Source organism: Crocodylus siamensis, chromosome 3 (assembly GCF_052110815.1).
Source record: "Crocodylus siamensis isolate JL-2025a chromosome 3, ASM5211081v1, whole genome shotgun sequence".
NCBI classification, from domain to species: domain Eukaryota; kingdom Metazoa; phylum Chordata; order Crocodylia; family Crocodylidae; genus Crocodylus; species Crocodylus siamensis.
The window spans coordinates 259,392,384-259,418,270 of record NC_143397.1 but is presented as its reverse complement, the minus strand read 5'-3'; the positions used below and the strand labels follow the sequence as shown (position 1 = coordinate 259,418,270).

The window sequence follows — 25,887 nt, the reverse complement described above, 5'->3', positions numbered from 1 at the left end:
GTCCTGGAGAAGCCTGACCCCCAGTGAGCCCAGAGCTGCCCGGGCAGGTGGGGGTTGGACGTGGAGAAACAGGCCTGAAATATCTATTTGTGACATAAGACTGCAGGGAAAAGCAGAGCAGGCAGTTTCCCTGCAGGGAGCGTGGCCTCACATGCTTCACCCGGGGCAGCGCCAGCTCCAAGGCGGGAGCCCCTTCAAAACCGGTTGCACGTGTGTGTGCTTGGTGAGCAGGTGGACAAAATCACCAGGCTGCTGCCTGCAAAGATTTAACAGGTACAAGAGGACCGGGGGCGGGGGGTGTTCAGAACTGCCTGGGCTCCTGCCTGGGTTGGAGGCTTCTTGCCCAGACACCCAGCACCCCCCTGCCCTTACACTGGGACCACAGCAGCGTTCCCCAGTCTGCCCCATTTCCCAGGACATGTTGGCTGTCGATGAAAACCACGAGCCAGGGTCTCAAGGATGCCTGAGTCCCTCGGACTGGCCTTGGGAGCAAGGCAGCGATTTCTTTACCCAGTGCCCTTGGGGAAGTCACTCCATGTACCCATCCTGCACCACCCCCAGAGCCAGGCCACAGTGCCCACAGCAGGGGGCCGAGAAAAGAATTGGGACACTTTTAAAAAAGCTGCTGTGGTTTATTAGTTCCATGACAAAACCAAACTAAACGCTGTACAAGAGGGAAGAGAGTTCCAGGAGGTGACGCCGTATGGCCCAGACTGCCCGGCCCCTGGGCTCACTTCCAGCCCAGGATCTCCTCGGTGGCCAGGCGCATGAGCCGGTGGAAGTCAAAATGCAGGTATTTCCTCCAGAACCGGCGGTCTCGCCCGTATACCTGTGCGGGGTAACACGGGCTCCCTGCGCAGAGGGGCTGAGCGTGAGCCCTTCTTTACCTAGTGCTGGGCCCAGGCAAAGGGGCCAAAGCTTTCAAGAAGTCAGAGCCGGGAGCACAGGCAGCTGCAGCCTGGTTATGCCAAGCCCAGCACTAGGGCAAGGTAGATATTGCCCCATCCCACTGGGGTCTCTGGCAGGCTGTAGTGATGGCCCTGGACTGATCAGATTCGGGAGGGGCTGAGCCTAGCAGCTCTGAAAGCCTGAGACTCAGCTGCTGGAACTCAGGGAGGCAGCAATGGGGGGTGGCTGCTGTGGGAGACAGCACCCAGGCCATGGCTGGAGTCGCTGGGGAAGAGGGGACCTGCCTACTACATGTGCAGTGACTCCTCCCCGACAGTGTCCTGCTTCTCTGGTGCATGGGTTAGACCTGAGCTAGGGGTGCTGAGGGCAGAGGGGAAGTGCACAGCTCCTCGATGGGAGCTGCCCAAGACATGCATGCGTGCGGAGAACCAAAAACCTTTAAAGGAGTCGGGGCCTGAAAACGAGGATGGGGTGTGGCGAGGCTGAAGCAGGGGCAAAGGGGGGCTACCTGAGTGCTGCCTGGGATGCTGGGGGAATTGTACTGGGCAAGCGGCCCAGGGAGGGAGACAGGGCCCAGGCCTCAACTCACCGATGCCGTGGAATATCCTGGCGATGGCTCGGCCGGAGAACTTCTCCTCGGGGCGGATGGACAGGAAATGCCGGATGTCTGCGCGGACCTGGGCTTCCCCGTCCTGCAGCTGTGGAGCAAGCACTGTGCTGAGCATCGTAGGTAAGGGGAGGTTTGGGCACAATCTTGCTGCACCTGCAGAACTGCTCCAACCCTGCACATTTCCCTCTTTCTGCAGCTGCACGGTGGGAAATGGGGCCCCAGACCTCAACCTGCTGCTCTCAGGACGCAGGCAGCTGGGTCTGGTCTCTCCTCCACAAGCCCAACAGAGCCAGGCTTAGGAATGAGGAGCTCTCCTGTTCAGGAGATGAAGGTGCCTCTGCCTCCAAGCACGGACACGGCAAATAAACCCTCCACATGGCACTCAGAGGCTCCATCAGCCCCCAGCAGCAGGCAGAAACGGCTCCCTGTGCCACAGCAGACCCAGGACACAATGCTGAAGGCTGGTCCTGGCCCTGACAGCAAGATCCCCCTCGACTTGGGAACAGGCAGCAAGAACTCACAAAACCACAGAGCCGGGGGGCTGGCAGGGAGCTGCAGGGTCACAGTCTGAGCAGGGAGGAAATCCCTTCCTGTGCCAGTGCAGCACTGGGCTGAGCTTGTGTGCAGGGGCAAGACCCTCCAGCCAGGACCTAGTGTCTCTGGGGGAGGCTTAAAACCCCCACAATATATGTAGCAGAAAGGTAGGGGTGGGGACAGGATTCCTTCCCAGCCCCATGCAGCAACCAGCACAGCCCAGAAGCCTGGGACATCCCCACAGCAGAGCATGGGCATCGCTGTGCCTCGATCCTCCCCGCCCAGTGCTCGTCCACCCTCTCCTTGACACCTCTCCCACAGCCTTGCTGTTCCAATGGCCCTGCTCTTCTACAACCTCCCCACGGCTTGCAGAGGAGTGCACGGGCACCCAAGTGACCCATCCCTTGGGCAGAAAGAGGACCCAGGAGCTGGATCTGAGCATGGGCTAGGCTGCCAGTGTCCATATCTGATCAGGACAGGTACTGGCTGCTTTGGAGGAAGAAGATGAAAGCCAAGGAATGTAGACTGACCTGTCCAGCCCTGCCCTGCAAGGCAGCCAGAGGAGCCTGGGGAGAGGAGCCCCAGGGCCGAGGTAACCAAGCTCCCTGCCTGCTGCCCTCACCTTCAGGTCACTGAGGTCATCCTCATCCACCTCCTCCTCATCCCCCTTGCAGGTTGGCTCAGCCCCCTGAGTCACAGGCTCCTTCTCAAAGTAGTCCTTCAGCAAGGCCTTCAGCTGGGCGCTCCTCTCCTCGGCCCCGAGCTGCGAGGGCAGGTCCCAGGTCTGCAGGGCCACGCTGCCAGGGAAGGAGCATGAGCTGGGCTGGGGGTTGGCTAGGGGAGGGGACAGGTGCGCCTGCTCCCAACTCCCCTGCTCCAGTCATTCCAGGACCCGGCTCAAAGATCCCTCCCCGTGCTTCCCTGAGGTGCCCAGGAGTGCCCCAACCCCAGCAGCTCAGCTCCTGGCCCCAGCAGCAGATACAGGGTCTGGGTGCACTGGGGGGGCACCCTGCAGCCTCCAGTGCCTCATCCTGGCTTCCCAGTGCCATGCTCCACCGTGGGCTCCCAGGGCCTGACGTTACAATCCAGGGGTTGGGGCTGGGTGAGGTACTAATGCCTGCCCCATGCAGATGCCCTGAGAGAGGCAGCAGGCATGGAGGGGCTCCCTGTGGCATGGCCGGTGCTCACCGCTGGAAGGCGTGGAAGCAGGCTCGCAGCTGATGCAGGGCGGCCGCCTCACGGGCACTCACACGGCAATGCAGGAAGTCGCACATGGCATCCAGCTCTGCGGGCGTGAGGTCACCAGGGGAGCGCAGGTGGAAGGACGGCTCGCTGAACTCCACCAGGACCCTGCTCCTGCCACGGCCTGGGGACACGGGTGAGTACAGGCGACTGTGATGCGGGTGAAGCTGTAGCCCCATTCAGGGAACCCAAGCTGCCAGGGCTCCGCGCAGACCCAGAGGAGCTATAGCCTCCAGTGGCTCGGCCCCGGGCACAGCTGTGCCCATGCACACGACAGCCGCAGGCCCCTACAGAGGACATGGGGCCTGGGTGCCGTGGGGAGGGCCAAGCGCTGCACTCTCTTTCCCCCCAGTGCCCGGCAGCCCCTCACCTGTCTGCAGTGCAGGGCTCCACTGGAGCTGGCGCAGTGCTCGCTTCACAGGCACCACCTCCCAGCCCATGGAGTCGCTCAGCGCCACCACGTCAAACTCTACGGAGCTGGCCTGCACGTGGTCCCTCCCTGCCAGGCGCTCCTGGGCCAGGAACACAGCCACAGGTGGACAGCTGGGAGCAGGGGGCAACAGGGAGGTTGAGGCAGGAAAGCAAAGCAGAACCCAGAGCCGGCACCAGAGGAAATCCTTCCCAGAGAGCAGGGGAGCAGCCATGGAGCCACAAATGCTGCAAGTGTCGTCCTCCTGCCATAGCCCTGGGCCTGACCTTTTGCCAGAGCTCCCAACCTCACTGGGGGAGGGGACAGAGGAGCTCACTTGTGCAAGGAGCTTTGCACATCTATGTACTTGCACGGGCTCTGCCTCCTGCACCCACTCCATGGGCCCCAGACCCGCCTGCCCCCGACACTCCAAAGGAAGGGCATGGGCAGCGCAACACGTGTGGGCAGCCATGCACAAGCAATTCCTGCTGCATCTGAGCTCAGTACTGCAGGCCCGGGGCCAATCCAGCAGCCATGTCCCCAGCCCCCGTCTCCTGTGACCCCCCGAGGCAGCTGCTGGAGCGCACACAGGGTCCTCGGGTAGCATCAAGCTGGTGATGTTACGGGGCTGGCCAGCAGGGGGTGCTGCGAGACCACACAACGCCTCTGCTCCCACCGGCATGGGCTGAAATCCCCCCTGGTCCCACCAAGGAGCTGGGTCTCTACCCTGCTATCCTTTGCCTCTGGCACCAAGGACCTCCCCAGGCAGCTGCCAGGCCCCACACACACTGAGGGGTGCAAGCCGCCCGGCTCTTTGGGTTCAACAATCCCCCGGCCCCCGGCAAGGCGGCATCGGGCAGCCAAGGTAGCAGCTCAGCCAGCACCTCTGGGCCCAGCAGCTGAGAGTCGGTGGTGTCCCAGCACCATTCCCCTGACCCATGGCAGTGGTTACCTCCTGGCAATAGCACGGAGCTGCTGGGGGCCCCCATAGCACAGCAGGCGGCAGGAGGAGAGGGTGGGGTGCAGCAGCTCCACCCAGCGCTGGGGGTGCAGCTCCAGGTAGCACAGCAGAGTCTCGATTGCTGTGAGGGGGGAAGAGGAGAAGAGGGGCAAAAGCTGGGACTTGCCTCGCTGGGGACCCCCCCGGCCCTGGCCTGAGAGCAGGGTGCGCTGTGGCCCTGGTGTGCCAAGGGGGACACTGCCTGCTCTGGCCATGCTGCACCCGTGGCCCAGCTGGCTCAGGACCCGATGCCCGAGACACCCAATTCCCCATGGTGCAGGGGTCTGGCCCAGCCTTCTCCCACCTGCCCAGCCCAAGCCTCACCCTCCTCTCGCATGTCCAGGGACTCCACAGTCTGCTGGATGGGGATGGCGCGCAGGTGCCTGTAGCACACTCGGGGCTGGTCAAGCATCTCAAGCTCCAACATCTCCATGTCAGACACCTCCTTGCCCTGCAAGGAACACCATGAGTCCTTCAGGGCATGGGGTACCAGGAGAGGGCAGGGACCTACAGCCCAGTGCCTCAGTGATTTGGCACCCTTATCCGCTCCCCCTCCACAACAGCACACCCCCTGGGTGCCAGGGGCCAGCAGGCCCGGCTTGGACCCTGCTGGCTGCCGGGGGCCAATCCTCACCTTGCCGAGGTCATGCTGCTGGTGGTGCTCCCGGCACTTGCAGGGAGGGAAAACTTTCTGCACAAGTTTCTTGATAGTGAAAAAATCAACTGTGTCGGCATAGATGTGCCGCCGCAGCTCATGCAGGTCCCTGCCCTGCAGAGGAGAAGGGGGCAGGGGCCAGAGTGAACAGAGGCAAGACCCCAACCCAAGCTGCCCTCTGGCATGGGGTCACTGGCTCTGGGGGCCAGTCAAGGACCAAGGGGCTGCAGGGGAGGAGCAGGCTTCGGGCCTTGGCTCCACGGAGTCTTGCTGGGTCCATTGCCAGGACTGGATTTAACCCACCCCATGAGATGTGGGGCCTCAGGTGGGTAGAGGGCAATGCCAGGCTAATGGCCTGGTCTCACCCCAGCAAGATGGGCTGGGCAGGGAGGAGCCTGCCTGTTGAAGCTGGCAGGGAACCTGCATTGCCCACAGGTCTCCTGCCACCTCTGGGCTGGACCCACCCTGTGATGGGCTCCAGCAGCACAGGCCTCCCCAGCCCACGGGGGCATTGCCCTGCTCCCACTGGGCTCACGGGGTGCGGGGAAAAGCTCCAGGGAGCCTGCAGAACCAACCCCCTCCTAGCAAGGCCCAGCCAGGACGTGGGCAACCAGATGGCACTGCCCCCCTCACCTCGGGGTCCAAGAAGAGGTGGCAGTGGGCAGGCTGGCCATCCCGTCCTGCACGCCCGATCTCCTGCACATAGCTCTCAAAGGTCTTGGGCATGTTGTAGTGCACCACGCCACGCACGTCGGGCTTGTCCAGCCCCATGCCAAAGGCCACTGTGGCCACCACGACCCGCAGCTCCCCACGCATGAAGCTGTTCTGGACACGGCGGCGCTCGGCAGGTGACATGCCGCCATGGTAGGCATCGGCCACCCACTTCAGCGGCCGCTGGGCCTTCTTGGCTGTGCCAGCAGCATGGGGGAGAGCAGGAAAGGGGTGTTAGTAGCACTTCATTCCTGTCATTGCTACCGCTGGGTGCTCCTGGCTCTGCATAGCACGGCTCAGGGAAGCCGCAGGGGATGAGAACCTGGACTGGGTCAGACCCTAGGTCTGTCCTGCCCAGTCTCTCGTGTCCCACGGAGCAGAGAGCGGAGGCTGAAGGGAGTAACTGGGGCTGAGCAGGGTTTTCCCCTGTTCCTCTCTCCCTGCAGCCTCCAGCGCTGAAGTCCAGGCAGGTCTGGTGCACAGGTTGTGCTCCTCACTCCTATGCTTAACAGTGACTGATGCCCCTTTCCTCCATGCCCTTGTGAACCTGGCTGAGCTCTCGGCTCCCGCCACCTCTGGGGGCCACGAGACCCCCACTTTAATGCTGCATTGAGGGGAAAAGACCTTCCTGGTATTAGTGTTAAACTGCAGCCCGCTCAGTCCACGTGTGACCCTTGCTCGTGTCTGGTGAGGGACAGTCAGTAATGAATCCCAGGGACTTTCTCTTCCCGATTGCGTGTTGTAAACCTTTTTCCTGCCTCCTCCAGCGTCTCTTCTCTAGACTGCCCAGGCCTGGCCTTGTGGGTCTCTTCTCCTTAGGAAAGCCCCTCTGTACCCCTCATCATCCTTTCTGCCCTTTTCTCATTCCTCCATCTCCTTTTGCAGGTGCAGGGCCCCAGCGCTGGGTGCAGGATTCAGCGCAGGCGTCCCATGTATAAAGGGGCACCGCGATACTTTCAGATTTGTTCCCAATTCCCTTCTTCGTTGTCTCCGGCCTTGTTTGCTGCTTTAACGGCTGCTGAGTACAGAGCTATATTTTCAGCAAACTGCCCCCAGTGACTCCCAGATCTCTTCCTTGTGTGCTAACAGCTCACACAGAGCCCTAGGAGCTGGACAAGAGCAAGGATCGCCTGTCCCCAGTGGGTACCACAGAGCGGTCCCAACAGAACGTGCTCACCTGTCCTCAACTGGGAAAAACCTGAATGGTGCCAGGACACCCAGGGCTACAGCTAAAGGCCCAGGGGTCTGCAGCGTCACACGCTGCCCCCCCAGCCAGGTGCTGGTAGCTTCTGCTTTATGACAGAGCTGCCCACACCACAGCCTTGCCTAGCTCCAGCAAGAGGGCTGTAACGTGGTTCCCCCACCCCCATGCTAGAGGCCCCAGCCGCCCCTCCTTTACCCTTTGCGCCCTTCTTCAGCCTTGTCCCATCCTCCTCTTGCTCCACCAGGGTCACAGGCCCCCGCAGCACCGTGCCCTGGAGGCAGATGCGGAGCAGCGTGGCGACGCGGGCCGTCTCCTCACGGCGTGTGCAGTACACAATCACTGAGTCTAGGCATGCGAACGGCTGCCCCTGCAGCAGGGAGACCAGGGCCTGAAAACAAAGGGGTGGGGGGGGTGAGCCTCTGGGTCCAGGTGCCTCATGGCAATGTACCCATTCCAGGGCTGTGAAACCCCAGTGCCTGTATCAGCCCCCACCACGTGGGGACGTTAGGCTGCCCTAAGGACCAGACAGGCCTTATACGAGGGGGGAAGGAGTGGCCAAAAGAGCCCTGGCCCTGCCCTACCTGGTCCTTGTCCCTGTCCATGGAGACAGAGAGGTGAAGGTTTGGCGGCACAGCGGCCGAGCGCACGGCAATCCCCTCTTCCTCCTGGATGCCCAAGTGATGGGCCACGTCCCGTGCTGTGGCCAGTGTGGCCGTGGCTGTGAGGCCTAGCAGACAGCGCACGCCCAGGCGCTCCCGGAGAACCTGCCACAGGAGGAGGCGTTAGGTGCTGGTGGCTGGGTTGGGACTGGCACCCATGATGCACCCTGTCCCCATCCCCATTAGCTCTTCCAGACAGCACCAGCCTGCCCGCAGCTCATAGCCGCCTGCCCATGTCTGGATTTAGTCCCCACACCCTGGAGACCCTGCCAGGAGCCTGTGGCACCATCTCCTCTCCCCTGTGGCAGCATTATGGCATGGTAGAGCCTCTGCAGCACAGGTATAAGCATCCCTCCCCACCTTGCCATCATCCTTCACCTTGCAGAGCCGCAGGTAGCAGGGGCGGAAGTTGTGGGACCACTCGGAGACGCAGTGGGCTTCATCGATGCAGGCAAACGCCACGGGGGGCAGCTGGTCGGCTGAGGGCAGGCAGGTGGAGCCCACCCCGCTTCCGCCCACCAGGGCCTCAGGGGAGAGTAGGAGGACGTGCACCTTTCCTGCCTTCACCTGCAAGCACACGGCACCCCGTGAGCCCTGCGCTGGGCAGGAACCCATGTGGACACCCTCCCAAAGACACCTCCGGGGCTGGGGGGGGGGCAAACAGAGGGGCTCTGAGCCTCTGGATACAAAGTCCTCTGCTCCCAAACACGTACATGGGGCAGTCAGGCTCTCACACGTACAAACCCCCAGCTGGAGCTCCCGGCCCTGTCCAAGTGAGCCCAGAAAAGGATAGGGAGTGCTGTGAAAGCACAAAGGCCCTCCTGGTACAGCTTCAGGCCCGAGGCCCCATTCTGCAGTTGCTGCTGTAAAGACAAGCTGCAAGCAAGAATGCAACAGCCCAGGGCCCAGCCGGCTCTGCACGAGTCCCCTTGGGCAGTGGGGTAGCGACTGATGCCCCCACAGTGATATCCAGCATTGAGGGGAGCCCTCAATACGCTCAGCCAGTGCCAGGCTTAGAGCAGGCACTGCCCGCAATGCCAGCCCTATGGCCCCAGGGTCCTGACACCCTTCAAGGGGGCAGAGGGGTCTGAGGGCAGACAGATGCACAGCCCAGAGGAAGGCTGCAGCCCTGCTCACCTGCTCCATCGCAGCCTCTCTCTGGCTCTTGGACATGTTGGAGTGAATGCACACGGCCTTCAGGCATGCAGGAAGCCCTGAGACCTAAAAGCAAAGCTTGTTATGTGTGCGTCAAGTGAACTGAGGTCGGTGGCCTCCCTGTTTGGGGCCTGGCTTGGGGCCTGAAGCAGCCAGTGCTCAGGGGCTCTGGTCCAGCCCTTGCTGGGTCAGAAAGGTCAGGTGAAGGGGTGAAAACCCAGCGCTGTCCTCCCTTTCCTCCCTGCTGGGAATGTGACTTGGAGGAGAAGAGCAGCAGAGCCTGGGAGAGGCAAGTCAGGGACTTGGCAGAGGAGAGAGGCACAGAGACACGGGGGGAGCCAGGAGCCATGTCTCCCGGAACAGACTTGGGATGCGGCGATGCCTGGGGCTGTGTCAGGGGACGACTGTGTCATGCGGCTCTGAGGCTGGACACGGGGTTTGTCGGGGAGCGGGGTGGGGTGGGTGGGTTGGATGGGGCTGATCCTGCCGCAGGCAGGGCTGGGACTGGATGCGACCCTGCAGCTCCCTGCCAGCCCCACAGCTCTGGGATTGCAGACTCCAGGGTCCCGGCCCTGCGGGACTGTTCTGCAGGGCCTGGATGCAGCAGGCTGGCTGGGGGAAGGGATCTGGGGTGGGGGGCCACGCGTTCCCACTCACCTGGTCGTCCATGAGGGACACGAGTGGGGAGATGACCAAGGTGATGCTGCGAGACCGCTTGCCATACAGGTAGGCAGGAAGCTGGTAGCACAGAGACTTCCCCATGCCCGTGGACAGGACAACCAGTGTGGACAGGCCTGGGGTGGAGACAGCAGCAGGATCAGGGGGTGGGACCTGGGGCTCCACGAGGGAAGAAGGGCACAGAGACATGGGGAGAGCCGGGGGCTGTGTCACCCCTCTCCCCCTGCTCCCAGTGCTTTCAAGCCCCACGTCTGCTAAGTTGTCACAAGCCACCCACTCCCATGAACAGCTCCAGGCTGGGATGGGCGTGAGGAGCAGGAGGGGCTCAGGGGGGGCCTTGAGAGACTGCTTACCAGAGAGGATCCTCATGACAGCTACCTCCTGGCCTGGGCGGAAGGAGCTGTAGCCGAACTCAGCTAGGGTTTCAAACACCTCTTGGGGGGTCTCTGCAGGACACGGGAACACCCTCAAGTCAGCACAGGGAAGGAGGTTGCGGGGGCAGGGGTGGTGTGTCTCAAGCAGAGATAGCAAGAGGGCCTGGGAGTCAGCTCCTGGGTTCTCCTGCAGCTCTGGGAGGGACTGGAGCTCAAAACAGGGGTCTCTGAGTCAGCTCTTATGCCCAAAGGCAGGCAAGACAAGATCTAGAAGAGGCTGAGCTGCCTCCCCAATGCAGTCTGAACCCCTTTACCCAGCAGATCCGACTCTGGGGGTGGCAGGACACCTGGCCAGGTGGGCACGACGGGCTCAGTAGAGAACGTGAGCTGGCAGGCGGTCAATCATTGCCAACCGGGACAGGAGCAAGTGCCTGCCTGGACTCTTACCTCTCAGCTGCCCGTCTGGACCCAGGCTGTAGAGAGGCTCCATAGCTGCAGGGGGAGCAGGCGGCTCGTACACCGGCCTGTGCATGTACAGCTCAGGCTCCTCTTCCCCAGGGCTCTTGGCTCCCCCCTGGCTCCCTGCTGGGACGAAGCAGAAGAGGTGTGTGGCGATGCAGCCCCCAGGAACCCCCACACCAAGGGGAAGAACTAGACTTGGAAGTCCTGAGGCAGCTCTCGGAGACCATAAAGATTAGGAAGTGGTAGGCACGGGGGACCTAAACTACCCTGACATCTGCTGGGAGACGAAGACAGCACATTCCCACCGTTCACGCAGGTTCCTATCCTGTGTCCAGGACCTCCACCTGACACAGGAGGTACATGGTCCCACTAGGGGGAATGCTGTACTGGACCTGGTATTGGCAATGGGGGGTGACATGGTAGGGGATCTACAGATCAGTGGTCACCTGGGGGACAGTGACCACCAAATAACAGAATTCATTATAAGGTGCAGAGTGGGAAAGGTAACCAGTAGGGTGGAAGTGCTAGACTTCAGGAAGGCCGACTTCAGCGAGCTCAGGCGTTTAGTCAACGATGCACTGCAGAGTAGGAGATTTGGTGAGATGGGAGCACAGGAAGGGTGGCTGTGCCTTAAGGAAACTATCCTTTGGACACAGAGGGAGACGATCCCAATGCAAGTGAAAAGGGGCCAAGAGGCTTCCTTGGCTGACCAGAGAAATCCAGAGCAGCCTAAGGCAAAAAGGAAAGCAGTGGAAACAGGGAGAGATTACTAAAGAGGAGTATACCTCCTCAGCTCACGGTTGTAGGGAAGCAGTTAGAAAGGCCAAAGCTACCATGGAGCTGAGGATGGCATCCCAAGTTAAGGATAACAAAAAATTGTTTTTCGGATATATAGGGAGTAAAAGGAAGGCCCAGGGCGGTATAGGACCACTACTGAACGGGCAAAAGCAATTGGGGACAGATGGGGAGGACAAGGCTGAACTCCTCAATGAGTTCTTTGCCTCAGTCTTCCTAAATGAGGGGCAAGACAAGTCTCACAATGTTGAGAGGCAGCACCTGGGCACTAGACTACCAAGTGTTGACCCTGAGATGGTGCAGAGTCACTTGGAAGGACTGGATGCGTTGAAGTCGGAAGCCCGGACGAGCTCTACCCGAGGGTGCTGAAGGCGCTGGCGGATGTCACTGCACAGCCACTGGCAAGAATATTTGAGCACTCGTGGCACACGGACCAGGCCCTAGAGGACTGGAAAAGGGCCAATGTGGTCCCTTATTTTCAAGAAGGGGAGGAAGGAGGATCCAGGCAACTGTAGGCCAGTCAGTCTCACCTCCATCCTTGGCAAAGTCTTTGAGAAGATTAAGGCTCATATATGTGAGAGCCCAGCAGGTAAAATTATACTGAGGGGAAACCAGCACGGGTTCGTAGCGGGTAGATCATGCCTGACTAATCTAGTCTCTTTTTATGACCAGGTTACAAAACACTTCGACACAGGAGTAGGGGTTGACATCGTTTACTTAGACTTCAGGAAGGCCTTTTATACGGCATCCCACCCCATACTGGTGAACAAGTTAAGAGGCTGTGACTTGGATGATTACACAGTCCAGTGGGTGGCAAATTGGCTCGAGGGTCGTACCCAGAGAGTGGTGGTGGATGGGTCGGTATCGACCTGGAAGGACGTGGACAGTGGGAGCCCACACGGTTCAGACCTTGGACCGATACTCTTCAATGTCTTCATCAGTGACTTGGACGAGGGAGTGAAGTGTACTCTGTCCAAGTCTGCAGATCATACAAAACTGTGGGGAGAAGTGGACACACCGGAGGGCAGGGAACAACTACAGGCAGACCTGGACAGGTTGGACAAATGGGCAGAAAACAATAGGATGCGATTTAACAAGGAGAAATGCAAAGTGCTGCAGCTAAGGAGGAAAAACATTCAGCACACCTACTGCCTAGGAAATGACCTGCTCGGCAGCACGGAAGTGGAAAGGGATCTCAGAGTCCTAGTGGACTCCAGGATGTACGTGCGTCGTCAGTGTGACGAAGTCATCAGCAAAGTTGGAGTACTGTATGCAGTTTTGGGCGCCACACTTCAAGAGGGATGTGGATAACCTGGAGAGGGTCCAGAGAAGGGCCACTAGTATGGTTTAAGGGCTTGCAGGCCAAGCGCTACATGGAGATACTAGGGCACCTGGACCTCTTCAGCCTCCGCAAGAGAAGGTTGAGAGGCAACCTTGTGGCTGCCTGTAAATTCATCATGGGGGCGCAGAAGGGAATTGGTGAGGCTCTACTCACCAAGGCGCCCCGGGGGTCACAAGAAATAATGGCCACAAGCTAGCAGAGAGCAGATGTAGACTGGACATTAGGAGGAACTTCTTCACAGTTAGAGTGGCCAAGGTCTGGACTGGGCTCCCAAGGGAGGTGGTGCTCGCCCCTACCCTGGGGGTCTTCAAGAGGAGGTTAGATGGGCATCTGGCTGGGGACATCTGAACCCAGCACTCTGTCCTGCCTCTGCAGGGGGTCGGACTTGATGATCTATTGAGGTCCCTTCTGACCCTAACATCTATGAATTTATGAATCTATAAAAGCCCAGACACAGTGGGTCAGGGATTGGACTGGATGAGACCTCTGCAGCTTCCTGCCAACTGCACTGCTCTGCGAGTCTACTCCAGAGCTCCCACCAGCCTGGTTAAGGGGCAGCTTTAAGGACTAGCAAAGACATCTAGGGCTGTTCCTGGCATTTCCCTGGCAGGTCACATCACCACCAAGGACTTTCCCTGCACCCATCCTGCTCAGACTGAGCAATCTCTGGGTTCCCTTTGCATGGAGTTTGTAGAGATCCCCAGCCATGGAATGAGACCTCACCATGCAACAGCGATGCAAGCAAACAGAAATAAGCTACTGTCTCAGGTTTCTTTCCAGAGCTGCAGATGCAAAAGCTACCCATAGTTATGCAGCTGATGGCCCTGGTGCTCCACCACCAGCCTCTGGGCAGTACAGGAGAGCAAGGCAGCCTGAGAGCAACACAAGCATGCTGCTGGCCTCACCTGAGCTCTTGCTGTAGGCGGTGTTGGTCAGCCGGGCCACCTCCTCCAGGGTGGGTAACGGGGCCTCCTCTTCCATAGGGTCCTCATCCTCCTCCAGTGGTGGGGCAGCAAGGGAAGATGGGCCTGTTGGTGAGGGAAGGAGGGTCACAGGCCTGCAGGGAGGGCGGTTCTAGAGCAGGGGGGTAAAAGACAGGGCCTCTCGGTCCCATCAGCTGCAGTCCCTCATGTTACCCACAGCCCCCGCTGCAGACAGCCACGCCGGCCTGACTACTCCAAGCACTGCAAAAGCACCCGTGCAGACTGCTGTTGACGGGCTGACAGGGCTCATCTGTCCCTGCCAATGGCACGGGCAATGCCTAAGGCTGGCTCTCCTGACCACGCACTCCAGGCTGCAAGGCTTAGGGACAATGTTCAGTGTCTTGTAAATCTCCAAGGCTACAAACCAGGGGATGGAAGGGGAAAGGCCAGGTGGGCTGAGGACAGGAAGAGACTATCAAGCCCAAGAGCCATGCCTGCGCCGCGAGAGCCATGGACTGGGCTCTCTTTGGGCTCTGATAATCTTGCTTTGCCAAGTCAGGCAAGACAGGGCTGCAAAGGACCCAGAGGTCATCCAGTCCAGCCTCTGCCCCATGGCGGGATCAGCTGTATTTAGGCTACTCCTGTTGATCTGGACAGGTCGGACTAATAGCTTTGTCTGAACTAGGTCCATGAGTCCAGCCAGCCCCATCCTGTCCACCTGATGCCACAGAGGCAGTTAGATGCGAGGACCACTGCTCTCAGCCCAGTCTTGCCTGGCTGGAGACTGGAAAGCACCAAGAAGCAGACGGTTTTATATCCCTTCCTCCACTTTTCCTTCAACTGTTCCTAGCCTGGGGAACATTGCCCAGTCCCATGCTGGGCTCTGTCATGGCCGTGGCTGCGCAGCACAGGGCTGAGATTCATCCTGCTTGACAAGGAAACAGGGCAGAACTGGACAACAAAACCCCTTTGCAGAAGATACAACTCCAGGACCCCCTCTCCTCAGACAGCCCCCCGCTCTCCCCCCATGCAGGGTCACCAAGGAGGTCTTCTAAACCTGATCCCTAGCTGTCCACCTCCCCGAGCAAGTCCAGCACCCAGCAGGTTGGCGGCAGGCAGAGCACCTCACCTCTGCCTCTGCACTCTGAGGCCCAGTGCCCGATCCCACCGCATCTGAAGCAGGTGTCCGCGCTCTTGTCCAAGCCCCTGCTGCCTCCGCCAAATGCTTCTCCTTTCTTCTGCCACTTGTGCTTCCACACCTGCAAAGCAGCCAGCGTGCCTGAGCCAGAGCCAGGGCCAGGGCCAGGGCTCTCGGCGCCGCAGAGACGGCTGGGAAAGGCAGCCCCCACTGGGGTGGCAGGTATCCAAGGGTGCGGACCCACACAACATGCTGCCAGGCCATGAAGACCACGGGCCCCCCTGAAACCACAATGTTAGGACAACAGAAAGTCCCTAGCCTTTTGATGAGTCACTTTGCAATGGGTGGAAAGGGACCCCCACCCCATTCTGCTCCCTGGGGTGAAGCAACCTCCCCCAGGCTTGTTTGACTCTGGGGCAAGCACTGCATCTCTGCTGTGATCCTTGTTGCCTCTCTGTGAGCAAGTCTTCCAAGTGCAGGGCACAGCCTAGGCACAGGAGCCTCAGCATGGTGCTAGGGGCTGCCCTGGGGAGCAGCACCGCCGCCCCCCCCGGCATTTCCCTGGAGTCTCCTTCTCCTTCATGCCTGCAGCAGGAAGGGGGCTCGAGAGCTGAACTAAAGAGCAAGGCCCCAGGATAAGCACAGCAGGGAGGCAGTCGGGATATTTGCGGTGGCCTTTTCTCTGCTGCTCAGCCCTCCTGGCCTGCGATCGGGGCCTTGGCTTTGGACAGGGGAGAGGGCCATGCTCACGCTCACAGAACAGCTCTCCTCTCAGCAGCTGCTGCCCGTAGGTGAGGCAGGGCCGATCGTCACCCACACAGCTCAGCTCTTCCGGGGATTTGGTCACAGAGGCCAGCCCAGACAGAGGCCTGCCTAACCCACTGCTAAGAACAGCCGAGTAGCCACTCCAGTCCTGAAAGTGCTTCCTAATCCTCAACCTCAATCTCTCTTGATGCAATTTAGGTGCGTTGCTTCTTGTCCTGTTCCCAACTGGCACAGGGAATGGTCTACAGCCACCCTCTCTGCATTGGAGACTTGTCATAATCCCCTCAGTCTTCCTTTCTTCAGAATAAATAACCCACGGTCTTCCAGCCGCTCCTCGCATTGCCTTTTCCAGCCTCCCATCATTATTAGGATTCTCCCCTGGACCCTTTCCAACCTGTCTGTCTTCCCTGACGTGCTGCGACAGTGATCCAGGGGAGGCCTCGCCCATGCTGCACGGAGGGTGTGCAGGCCACCAACACACCATGCCACACAATCCCTGCACCGGCTTCCCAACACATCACGCGAGCCCCCAGCGCTGCACGACCTCCTGACATGGCAGGTAAGTGTGCTGCAGCACACAGGGGCCCCCTGCATCATGCATTTCCCACCCCTGCTGCAGGGTGGGTGACTCCTGCTGCAGTGCATTGGCAAGGTCCCCAGCTCACAGTCTCCCTCAATCCCTGGGGCTGCACTGCTCTGCCCTACCCCTAGATGCTTTCCTAATATGCCACAGGGGTATTCAGTGTGAGATCAAAGCAAAAACACAGGGGGAGGCGCAGGCCGCAGAAGCTGGAGGACTCTGAGCACAGGGCTGGCGGCACCCAGGCCAGGAGTCCAGGGGCTGCAGTTTAACCCCTCAGGGGCTGCACAGACTGCCGTCCCGGCATGCTGTTGGCTTGCAATTCAGTCTGAACCCTGGGCCCATCCCTGCAGCCAAGCCGGTTGTTCCCCAGCACACACCTACCCTGTCCTCAGTGTTGCATTCGCACTAGTCTTTATGAAACCATAACCAATTTATTCCAGGCCATTTTCCCAGCTGGCTGAGGTTGCTCTGAATCTCACCTGTCCTTGCCTTCCAAGGAGCCTGCCTTCCCGCCCAGCTCCGGATCCCATCCTCCGAGTGACTGATGGAAATACTGAGCCAGCTGGACCCAGGGGTCCCCACTCGATACCTCTTCCCCGTGCGACTTAAAGCACGACTCTGAACAAGCTGGTCCAAGCTGTGCATCCACCCAACAACTGTTTTGCCAAGGCAGCACCCTAGGAGATGGCTTCACAAGCGTCTCTAGAGCTGAGGCACATCACAGGGCTGTCTCCCCACTTGCAGGACCCAGCACCAATGGGTGTCAAAGCTCCCCTGTCAAGTGCCTTGAGAAGTACCCGATAACCAGGCAATTTTTATCCAGCTGGGTTGGGATCACTGAGGCTGCCAGCTTTCTGAATACACATGGTTTTCCTTCAACTCAAAACAAAATGGATTTCCCCTCACTCAAGACACCGCTGCTCTCATGCAGCTGTTCAACCAGCACCTCAACAGATCCTCAGCAGAAGGCTAAAACTACACCTCTGGCGCCTCTCCTCTGGCGCCAGAGGATTTTGCTCATAAAAAAAGCAAAAGCCCCTGTTGATACTGCACTATCAAAATGAAGCAGAGCCAGGAAATGCAAATGATTTAGCTGTTGTAGTAGCTTTAGCTTGACTACACTGCATGCTTTGTGTAGCGTGATAGATTTCATAGACATCAGGGCTGGAAGGGACCTCAGGAGATCATCTGATACTCAGAGTCAGGAACATTTCTGCGCTATGCAACGCAGCAGCATTGCATGTGGGTACTAGCTGTGTTAGCCTCATTTCTAGGAATAGAAACCTTCACATCAAACATTCAAAGCAGCGTTGGTTTTCGAACAACGGATGGTGCGGGGCTGTAGAAACCCGGGGAAGGCAGCACCAGGGTGCAACTCGGGGATGCTGCTCTCATGACACCAACGCTGACACCCCTAGATCATAGGGGCTGCAGAGCTGGGTCAATCTAACAGGGTAGAGCAAAAGGATTTGGGGCTTCGAGAATGGCTCTCCTGAGAATGAGGGAGTGGGGCACACAGGTCCAGTGCCTGCCCCCTGCCTGGCAGGGATCAACGACTGACAGGATTGCCGGACGGCAGGTCCCCAGTAGATGACCAGCCTGGGGACCTGCCCCTGGATCCTACAAACAGGCAAAATCTCAGGGGCAAGGAGAGCCAGACTGGACATGGGGGCACTTAACACAGAGCAGGGGTGGCCGACAGGTCTGGACAAGGCTCAGCAAGGTCCAGGAGCCCAACCCTTCCGTGCCTCTGCTTGTGCCCCAAACCTTGGCTTTTACAGAAGGGGCTGCTGAAGACACCAGGAAACTTGGGAAAGTCTGAGGAGTGCAGGATGTGATCTGAAGCTTCCCCCATTTCCATGAAGGGTGGAGGCACCCAGGGCAGCCCCATGCCTCGCTCGCTGTGTGCAGGGCAAGGAGGAGAAAAGCTTTGACTAGACCCAAGCCAACTCCAAGCTGGTTGGAGGAAAGAGTGCACCTTGGCATCGTAGCCATGCAGAAGACCCCTGGCCCCGGCTCCACCACAGAGGCTGATGAGGGTGCTCCGGGCAGCTGGAAGGGCCGGGCAGAGCCTTTGCTTTTCCATGAGCTTCTGCAACAGCTCCTAAAGCAGAAGTCGGTAAGGGAGAAAAGCTGCCTCCCTGAACACAGACAAACACTGGAGCCTGTGAGGGCAGGGAGAGCTGAAGGGGCACGGCCCCAAGAGCGTACACGGGCCTTTCCCTCCCAGCGCTGCCCCTTCCCCCTTTTTTTCTGTACTCTAATTTCTCTTTCCTTCTTACGCGCCGCTGTTTGTGTGCCCCTTCGTCTGCTGAAAGCCTGTGCTTCACCTCCTTCGGTTAGCCTGTAAAGTGCCAGTTTGCCCTGCCTTTCCAAAAAGGCTCGTAAAAGCTCCTGGACCTTCAGAAAAGCAGAGTACTCAGGGGCCTCAGTGCGTCTGCCTGATCCCCTCTACCTGGTGCCTCCAGAAGAGCTGAGCTGTAAACCAGCTGGCTCAGGCCTGGGAAAGACTGGGCTTGAACTAAGTCTGAGGACAGGGTCCAGAGTGGACAGGTGCTAGAGAAGGGGCATCTCCCTTGAGAGAAGCCCTCACGACCTCAACACCAAAGGGCAGTGCCCACGCTCAGCTTAACATCCCTGGGGCTCCAGAAAGAAGATCCCAGGGGCAACATGGCCAGCAGGGAGCACTCAGATGTGCTCCATCACCCCAACGTGCAACGATGTTGGGGAAAGAGGCTTTTTAAGCACAGATCTCAAACACTGGGGAGGAGACCGGGAATGCGCCGTCTCAGCCTAAGATGAGAAACTCTGCGGGTTCAATTTCAGATGGAACGGGGAGTTCGCTGCAGCCGATCCAAGCTGCAAGGGAGGCAGTGAGAGGGAGCGCAGCAGCAGGCAGCGCATGTGATGGACTCTGACCACAATGCAGGGGTTCGTTCCACTACTCTCCTGCAAGAAACACCCTTGGAGCCCTAGTAACTGCACAGGCCCAGTACCTAGGCCTGGCATCTCACAGGAGTAGCAGGCAATCTCTCAAGCATCCAGATGTTCATCTTGTAAATCATAGGATCCCAGAGCTGGCAGGGAGCTGTGGGGTCACATCCAGTCATGAGAAAGAATCAGCCCTGTCCAAACCAGCCAAAACAAACCCAGTGTGTGACCTCAGAGCCACACGACAGAGTCCCCCCGACAGCCCCAGGCATCATCCCCGACCCTGCCCCTGGGATACAGGGGGCTGAAGCCACCAACATCCTGCTGCTGCCAAGGGGTCATGGATGCTGCAGAGACCCCAGGCCAAGGCCATGCCACCCCTGCAGAGGAAGGAAACTCTACCCCTGTCTGGACCAGGGGAAAAACCCTTCTGACCCTCAGTGCAATGTAGGGCTGAGTCTCTGGATCAGGACCCTCAATTCATAGACTTTATATTCATTAGGGCTGGAAGGGACCTCAGAAGAGTCCAGGCCCCAGGGGCAGCAAGTCAGCTGGGGTCACAGGATCCCAGCAAGACTGGAGTCAGGAGCGGACTGGCCAAGTTTGCTGATGACACCAAACTTTGGGGCAAAGCATCCACGCCAGAAGATAGGCGGGTGATCCAGGCTGACCTGGACAAGCTCAGCAAATGGGCAGACAAGAACCTGATGGTGTTTAACACTGAAAAATGCAAGGTTCTCCACCGTGGGAGGGAAAACCTGCAGCATCCTTATAGGCTTGGCAGTGCTACGGTGGCTAGCACTATAGAAGAAAGAGACTTGGGGGTCAGCATTGACCACAAGATGAACATGAGCCTCCAATGCGATGCTGCGGCTAGTAAAGCGACCAAAACGCTGGTGTGCATCCATAGATGCTTCTCGGGCAAATCCCGGGACGTCATTCTCCCCTTGTACTCGGCCTTGGTGAGGCCGCAGCTGGAGTACCGCGTCCCGTTTTGGGCTCCACAATTCAAAAAGGATGTGGAGAAGCTTGAGAGAGTCCAGAGGAGAGCCACGCGCATGATCAGAGGTCAGGAAAACAGATCTTACGATGACAGGCTGAGAGCCATGGGACTCTTTAGCCTGGAAAAGCGCAGGCTCAGGGGTGATCTGATGGCCACCTATAAGTTTATCGGGGTGACCACCAGGATCTGGGGGAACATTTGTTCACCAGAGCGCCCCAAGGGATGACGAGGTCGACCGGTCACAAACTCCTGCGAGACCGTTTCAGGCTGGACATAAGGAAGAATTTCTATACTGTCCGAGCCCCCAAGGTCTGGAACAGTCTGCCAGCGGAGGTGGTTCAAGCACCTACATTGAACACCTTCAAGAGTAAACTGGATGCTTATCTTGTTGGGATCCTATGACCCCTGCTGACTTCCTGACCTTTGGGCAGGGGGCTGGACTCGATGATCTTCCGAGGTCCCTTCCAGCCCCAGTGTCTATGAAATCTATGAAGACAAACATCAAAATTTCTCTTGAAGGCGTTCAACATGGGTGCTTGAACCACCTCTGATGGCAGGCTATTCCAGACCTCGGGGGCTTGGACTGTAAAGAAGTTTTTCCTTATGTCCAGCCTGAAACGGTCCTGGAGGAGTTTATGACTGTTTGACCTCATCATCCCTTGGGGCGCTCTGGTGAACAAACGGTCCCCCAGATCCTGGTGGTCATCCCTTATAAACTTGCAGATGGCTACCAGATCACCCTGAGCCTGCGCTTTTCCAGGCTAAAGAGCCCCATGGCTCTCAGCCTGTCGTTGTAAGGTCTGTTCTCTTGACCTCTGATCATGCGCGTGGCTCTCCTCTGGCCATTCCATAACAGAGAACAGCCTTTGCCTCCCGACTGTTTGTGACACACAAATGTCCCTGCTTGGGGGTGTCTGCAGCGTCCCTGGATTGGTACTGTGCAGAAGTGGGGCCTCTCTTGTCTGCAGGGGGTTCAACTAGATGATCCTGGAGGCCCCTTCCAACCCTACGGTTCTGCAATGACTTCCTTGGCTTCCCCAGGCATAGACAGCTGCCACTTCCTGTTTGCGCAGATCTTTCACACAGGAACGGGGGAGAGGAAAGTTTTAAACCCGAGGGAAATGCAACTGCAAACCCACCAAGGTTGGCAGGGGAGAGTTGTGGCTCTGGCTTCTGGGCTCCCTTTGAACTCATTCACAACTGGAGAATCTAGGTTGAGACTTTCATGGGAGAGACTGTGGAGTCTCATCCCTGGCGGCTTTTAAGAGTGGGTTAGAGATGCTTGGCTGGGCTGGTTTAGATGGAGCTGATCCTACCTGGACCAGCTGGGACCTCCTGAGGGCCCTGCCAGCCCAGCTGCTCTGAGAGTCTATAGCAGGAATGAGTCCTAGCACATAAGAGGGTGGGAATACCCAGATCCAGGGGCAGACCCTGTAGCTCCACCCAGACTTTAAAGCCAACTGCCTGGCCATGACAGCTGCATTTCTATGCAGGCAGCAGTGAGAGTCCGTTGACGCTCATATTAATCTCATAATGACAATCATAATCAGTTGACCCTGATAATGGCTCATTGTCATCTATCTAAATGCTGTTAATCTCTCTCAACTCCACAGGTGTTAACAACCCTGTCTCCTTTTTAATGATTCTGAAGTCACGCTATACAAGCCAGACTTTTCTCTGCAATGTTGCTGTTCCTGGTGATTTTGTTGCCCTGAAGGGCAATGAAAATGGTTGTGAGGCTGGGGGACATGACTGGTGAGGAGGCTGAGGGAACTGGGCTGACTGAGTCTGCAGAAGGGAAGACCGAGGGGACTGAATAGCAACCTTCACCTCCCTGCCGGGGGGCTGCAAAGAGGATGGAGCTGAGCTGTTCTCAGTGGTGGCAGATGACAGAACAAGGAGCAATGGGTTTAATTTGCAGCAAGGAAGGGTTAGGTTGAATATTAGGAAAAAAAATCCAAACCTCTCTTACTAGGAGGGTGGTGAAGCATTGGAACAGATTACCTAGGGAGGTGGTGGACTCTCCATCCTTGGAGGTGTTTAAGGCCTGACTTGACAAAGCCTTGGCTGAGATGATGTAGTTGGGGCTGGTCCAACCCCCTGCTCAAAGCAGGACTAGATGTGACCTCCTGAGGTACTGTCCAACCCTCATTTTCTATGATTTTATGTCGCTCTCCTATTTCACAGCCCTGCACACTGTTTTTAGCTCTAGCCAAAAACGTTACTGTGAGTGGTCATATTCACCTGAGTGTAGAAATGACTGACAGTGGAGTCAGGAAACACTGTCCAGACACTCAAGAAGGCTAGGTTTTGTTTTCTGAATCTGAATAAAAGATGGACATTTAACTGTAGTGACTACAGGACTACTGAAATACCACCTTCAGAACCTTTTTGCCAATCTTCTTGTTTTTTAAACTTTATACATAAACTAATAAATTATTGGAAGGTATACCAGTTTGCATGTTTTTACTTTGATCTCACACTGAATAATACTGCTCTGATATTACACTGAACACCCCTGTGGCATATTAGGAAAGCATCTAGTTTCTGTTTCACTGGAAAAAATGTTCTATGTGAGGTATCTGCACCCCCCTTTTTAAAACCCTAGGTCCACCTATGCCCAGATCCATCAGGAACTGTCTGCAGCACAAACCCAGACCCTGGCAGGGCTCGCAGGCCACACTCCAGGTCAATGGAAACGGCACAGGGGGAGGGAGCAGCCTGGAGAGACGCTGCAGCATGGGACACGTGTGCTACTTTTGGTCAGTGCGCTGGGCAGACAGCAGCAGCTTACCTGCTTGCGCAGACGGTTCCCCCTCAGTGCATAGCCCTTGACGTACGATTTCTTCTTCAGGTTCAGGCGCACAAAGTTGCCGTCCTTCCTTGGGGGTGGCCTGGAAAGTGAGTGTGTCATGAGGAGAGGCCATGTGCATGGGACTGACTGTATGATTCTATGACTGCACTGGCTACACCCAGGACAGGCCTCACTTCACTGCCCCCAGGACAGGGAAATGTCAGCAACAAAGTAGGTACTCAGCCCTCCCTGCAGCCAGGGTCAGCTCAGTCTCCTGGTGACATTTGGCATCACACTCTTTCACAGGCAGAAGCAAAGGGGTAGGAACCAGTAATTCACTGAGGGATCCTCAGGACCTCAAGCAACAGCTGCCCTGGTTTGTAGAAGAGCCAGCTGGGGAACGGGGGAGAAGCTACCTTCCCTGCACTACCAGGCCCCCGTTAAGCGAACACACAGAGCGCTCCATGCAAGCTGCTGTGCGCAGTGCTTGGAGGATGGAAGGGGACAGGGCAGTGCTGATCTCCGCCTGCTGGCTCCAGCACATCCTGGGGGAAGTATTAAGGGCGGGGGGATTTGGCCTCGTTCGTGGCCACCGAGGGAGAACGGTGTGAAGGCAGGGGATGTTGGATGCTGAGGGTGGCTCTAGGCTCCATTGCTGGCCCCCGTGGGCTGCGCCCAGGCCACCCTGCTGCAGACAGGAGGGCAAGCCGGGCGGGTGGGGGGGGGTGTACAACCCACCTACTGCCACAGCCTCTGGTGCTGGTTCGGTGCATGCCCTCCCCTTCAATCTCCCCCAGCAGGTTCTCAGCGGGCACCGCGTTGTCTCGACCCTGCTCCGCTCCAGCATCCGCAGGCTGTCCGTCCTCGTCGGCGCTCGGCTCCGGCCTGCGGCTGGAGCCCCGCACTCTCCTTCTCACCGGGACAGGGTTATCCCCGGCTGCCGCCTTGGCCCGCTTGCGCTTTGGGGCTACAGCTTTGCCATCAGGGCTCACTGCATCCTGCGGCCTCTTCCTGCTGGTAGCTCTGACTTTCTGGGCCCGACTGGGCACGTCCTGTGGAGAAGGGGCTCTTTCCACCTCTGCCAGGCTGGTGCCAGCCTCCTCTTGCTCTGCTCCCTGCCCAGCACCTGATTCATTGCCCTGCTCCTTGGGGAGCTGCCCCAGGTCCCTTTCAGAGGCAGCAGGGCCAGAGTCCACCTTGCAGCTCCCCTGGGGGTCGTGTGTGGTCTGCTCATGCTCTGTGTCTGCCCTGCAGCCATCTCCCCTGCAGCGATCCATGCCAGATCCCCGGCTGCTTCTGCTGTCTTGGGAAGGCTCACGTGGTTCCTGCTGCTTTCTGCTCCCCTGCGAGAAGCCTCCAAGAGGTGGGATGTTCTCATTGTCTAGGGGCTGGCTGCTAGCCCCAGGGGCTCGGTGTGGGAATGGGCTGTGCTGAGGCTGATCCCTGTTCTCACCCCCAATGCTGTGAGCACAGTCCTCTTTCAGCCTCTCCTGGATGCCCTGACACCGATCGAGCCAGCCAGGGTCCAGGGAGCCCAGTCGCTGGGCCACGGTCTGCTTCAGCTGCTGGAATTTGTTCACTTGGGGGCTCGGATTCAGCCCTGCGGAGAGGATGGCAGGGGCCAGCCGTGAGAGTGTCGGCGGGAGCAGGAGGGCTCCCGGCTCACCAGGCTCAGAGCTGCTGACACAATCCCCGCTGCTCTCTGACACTGGTGTCCCAGAGGGCTGTGGGGAGGCCCCTGCAACGCTGCCCCCCAAGCTCTTCTCCGACCGGGGCACAGCCAGCTTCTGCCAGGGCTTCCAGGGCTTCCACAAGGTCACAGGGCGCTCCTGGGGCCAGGAAGACATGGTGGTGAGTACCGGCCCTCACCCACCTGGGCACTGCTCTGCCTGCCCCACTCTGGCACATACAGCCTCCTCTGCCCCAAATGCAAGTGCCCCTTCTCAGGGCAGCTTCCCCTGCACCCAGAATTGAAGAAGCTGCTCCTTGCTGGCCATCAGCACTGCCAGCCAGCCAACCCGCTCCCTGGGACAAAGGCCAGCCCCATCCAATACCCTGACACACTGTCAGCCGGCACAGGAGCTACGGTGGAGAAAGGAGCTGTTCACCCTTTGAAACTTCCAGCCGGACAACAGCCACGCTGGCAGCTCTGGGCAACACTGCTTGAGTGCACCTGTGGCTCTCAGATGGGCTGTCTGCTGTGGCAGCTCAGCTCTCAGCGGCTGCTCCCAGCAAGAGCAGAGCATTTTTCCACAGCTGCCTGCCTCCAGGAACAATCAGCACCACGCAGCCACACTTCAAGCACCTGGCATGGGTGCATGTCCTGGCAGAACCCAACCCAACCATGGTGAATGAAGCACCCAGAGAGATCTTTCCTATGGGCACCAAGATGCAGCCACCTCTGAAGGGGAACACAGCACTGTTTTAAGGCCACAGCTAGCATGTAATGCTCCCTCATTATGACCTATGACATCCCTGCCCCAGCAACCTGACAGCGGCTCACTTCAGCCACTTCTGCTTTCAGGGCCACTAACAGCCTACCTAACCCCCTTCACAGCCTGCTAGAGCAGCCCCAGCTCTGTGGCCCACCACCCCTTCCCCAGACTTGTAGCGGCTCAACCCCCAGACCTTCAGGGCTGCTCCCAGGTTGGATTTGAGCTTCATCCCGAAGTACTGTGCTGATGCCTGCAGCGTGTTGCGGTCCTGGCGGCTCAGTGTGGGGGCCGTGCGGGCTCGGTTGAGGTGGGCGCCCCAGCAGCCTGAGGAGGGGGCCTAAAACAAAGAGAGAGTGGTTAGTTCCTAGTGCCTCTTCCTGTCCAAGCCAGGGTAATGTGGACATGGGCCCAGCCACATCCAGAAATGACAGGGCTGAAGGACCAGAGGGCACCTGCACATGGACATGTCAAATCCCAATAGCCATCAGGTCGTTCCAGTGGGCAATGTAGCCCCATCTGCTCACAGATGGAGACTGACAAGCCCTCAGACACATACCAATCTGCTACCCTCTTGCA

The 25,887-nt window shown here is 58.4% G+C and overlaps 1 protein-coding gene across 4 annotated transcripts in view; it reads right to left on the bottom strand.

The window, feature by feature from the left end:
• Positions 1 to 595: 595 nt before the first annotated feature.
• Positions 596 to 25,887, bottom strand: part of RECQL4 (RecQ like helicase 4) — a 32,923-nt gene continuing 7,631 nt past the window's right edge. For 2 of the 4 annotated variants that reach the window (XM_090040805.1, XM_090040803.1), the window contains exons 4-24: positions 25,505 to 25,648; positions 23,615 to 24,705; positions 22,877 to 22,976; positions 14,792 to 14,921; positions 13,645 to 13,767; positions 10,588 to 10,725; positions 10,120 to 10,212; positions 9,746 to 9,882; positions 9,071 to 9,154; positions 8,312 to 8,500; positions 7,856 to 8,038; positions 7,470 to 7,662; positions 5,993 to 6,267; positions 5,339 to 5,473; positions 5,029 to 5,155; positions 4,657 to 4,786; positions 3,666 to 3,838; positions 3,242 to 3,419; positions 2,676 to 2,850; positions 1,499 to 1,607; positions 596 to 852 (exon numbers count right to left, since the gene is read on the bottom strand). In XM_090040805.1, the coding sequence (XP_089896931.1) occupies positions 731 to 852; positions 1,499 to 1,607; positions 2,676 to 2,850; positions 3,242 to 3,419; positions 3,666 to 3,838; positions 4,657 to 4,786; positions 5,029 to 5,155; positions 5,339 to 5,473; positions 5,993 to 6,267; positions 7,470 to 7,662; positions 7,856 to 8,038; positions 8,312 to 8,500; positions 9,071 to 9,154; positions 9,746 to 9,882; positions 10,120 to 10,212; positions 10,588 to 10,725; positions 13,645 to 13,767; positions 14,792 to 14,921; positions 22,877 to 22,976; positions 23,615 to 24,705; positions 25,505 to 25,648 (4,029 nt within the window). In that variant the 3' untranslated portion in view covers positions 596 to 730. Of the gene's footprint in view, positions 853 to 1,498; positions 1,608 to 2,675; positions 2,851 to 3,241; positions 3,420 to 3,665; positions 3,839 to 4,656; positions 4,787 to 5,028; positions 5,156 to 5,338; positions 5,474 to 5,992; positions 6,268 to 7,469; positions 7,663 to 7,855; positions 8,039 to 8,311; positions 8,501 to 9,070; positions 9,155 to 9,745; positions 9,883 to 10,119; positions 10,213 to 10,587; positions 10,726 to 13,644; positions 13,768 to 14,791; positions 14,922 to 22,876; positions 22,977 to 23,614; positions 24,706 to 25,504; positions 25,649 to 25,887 lie in introns of those variants that run through there. The other 2 variants (XM_090040804.1, XR_016441513.1) reach the window with 2 other exon arrangements.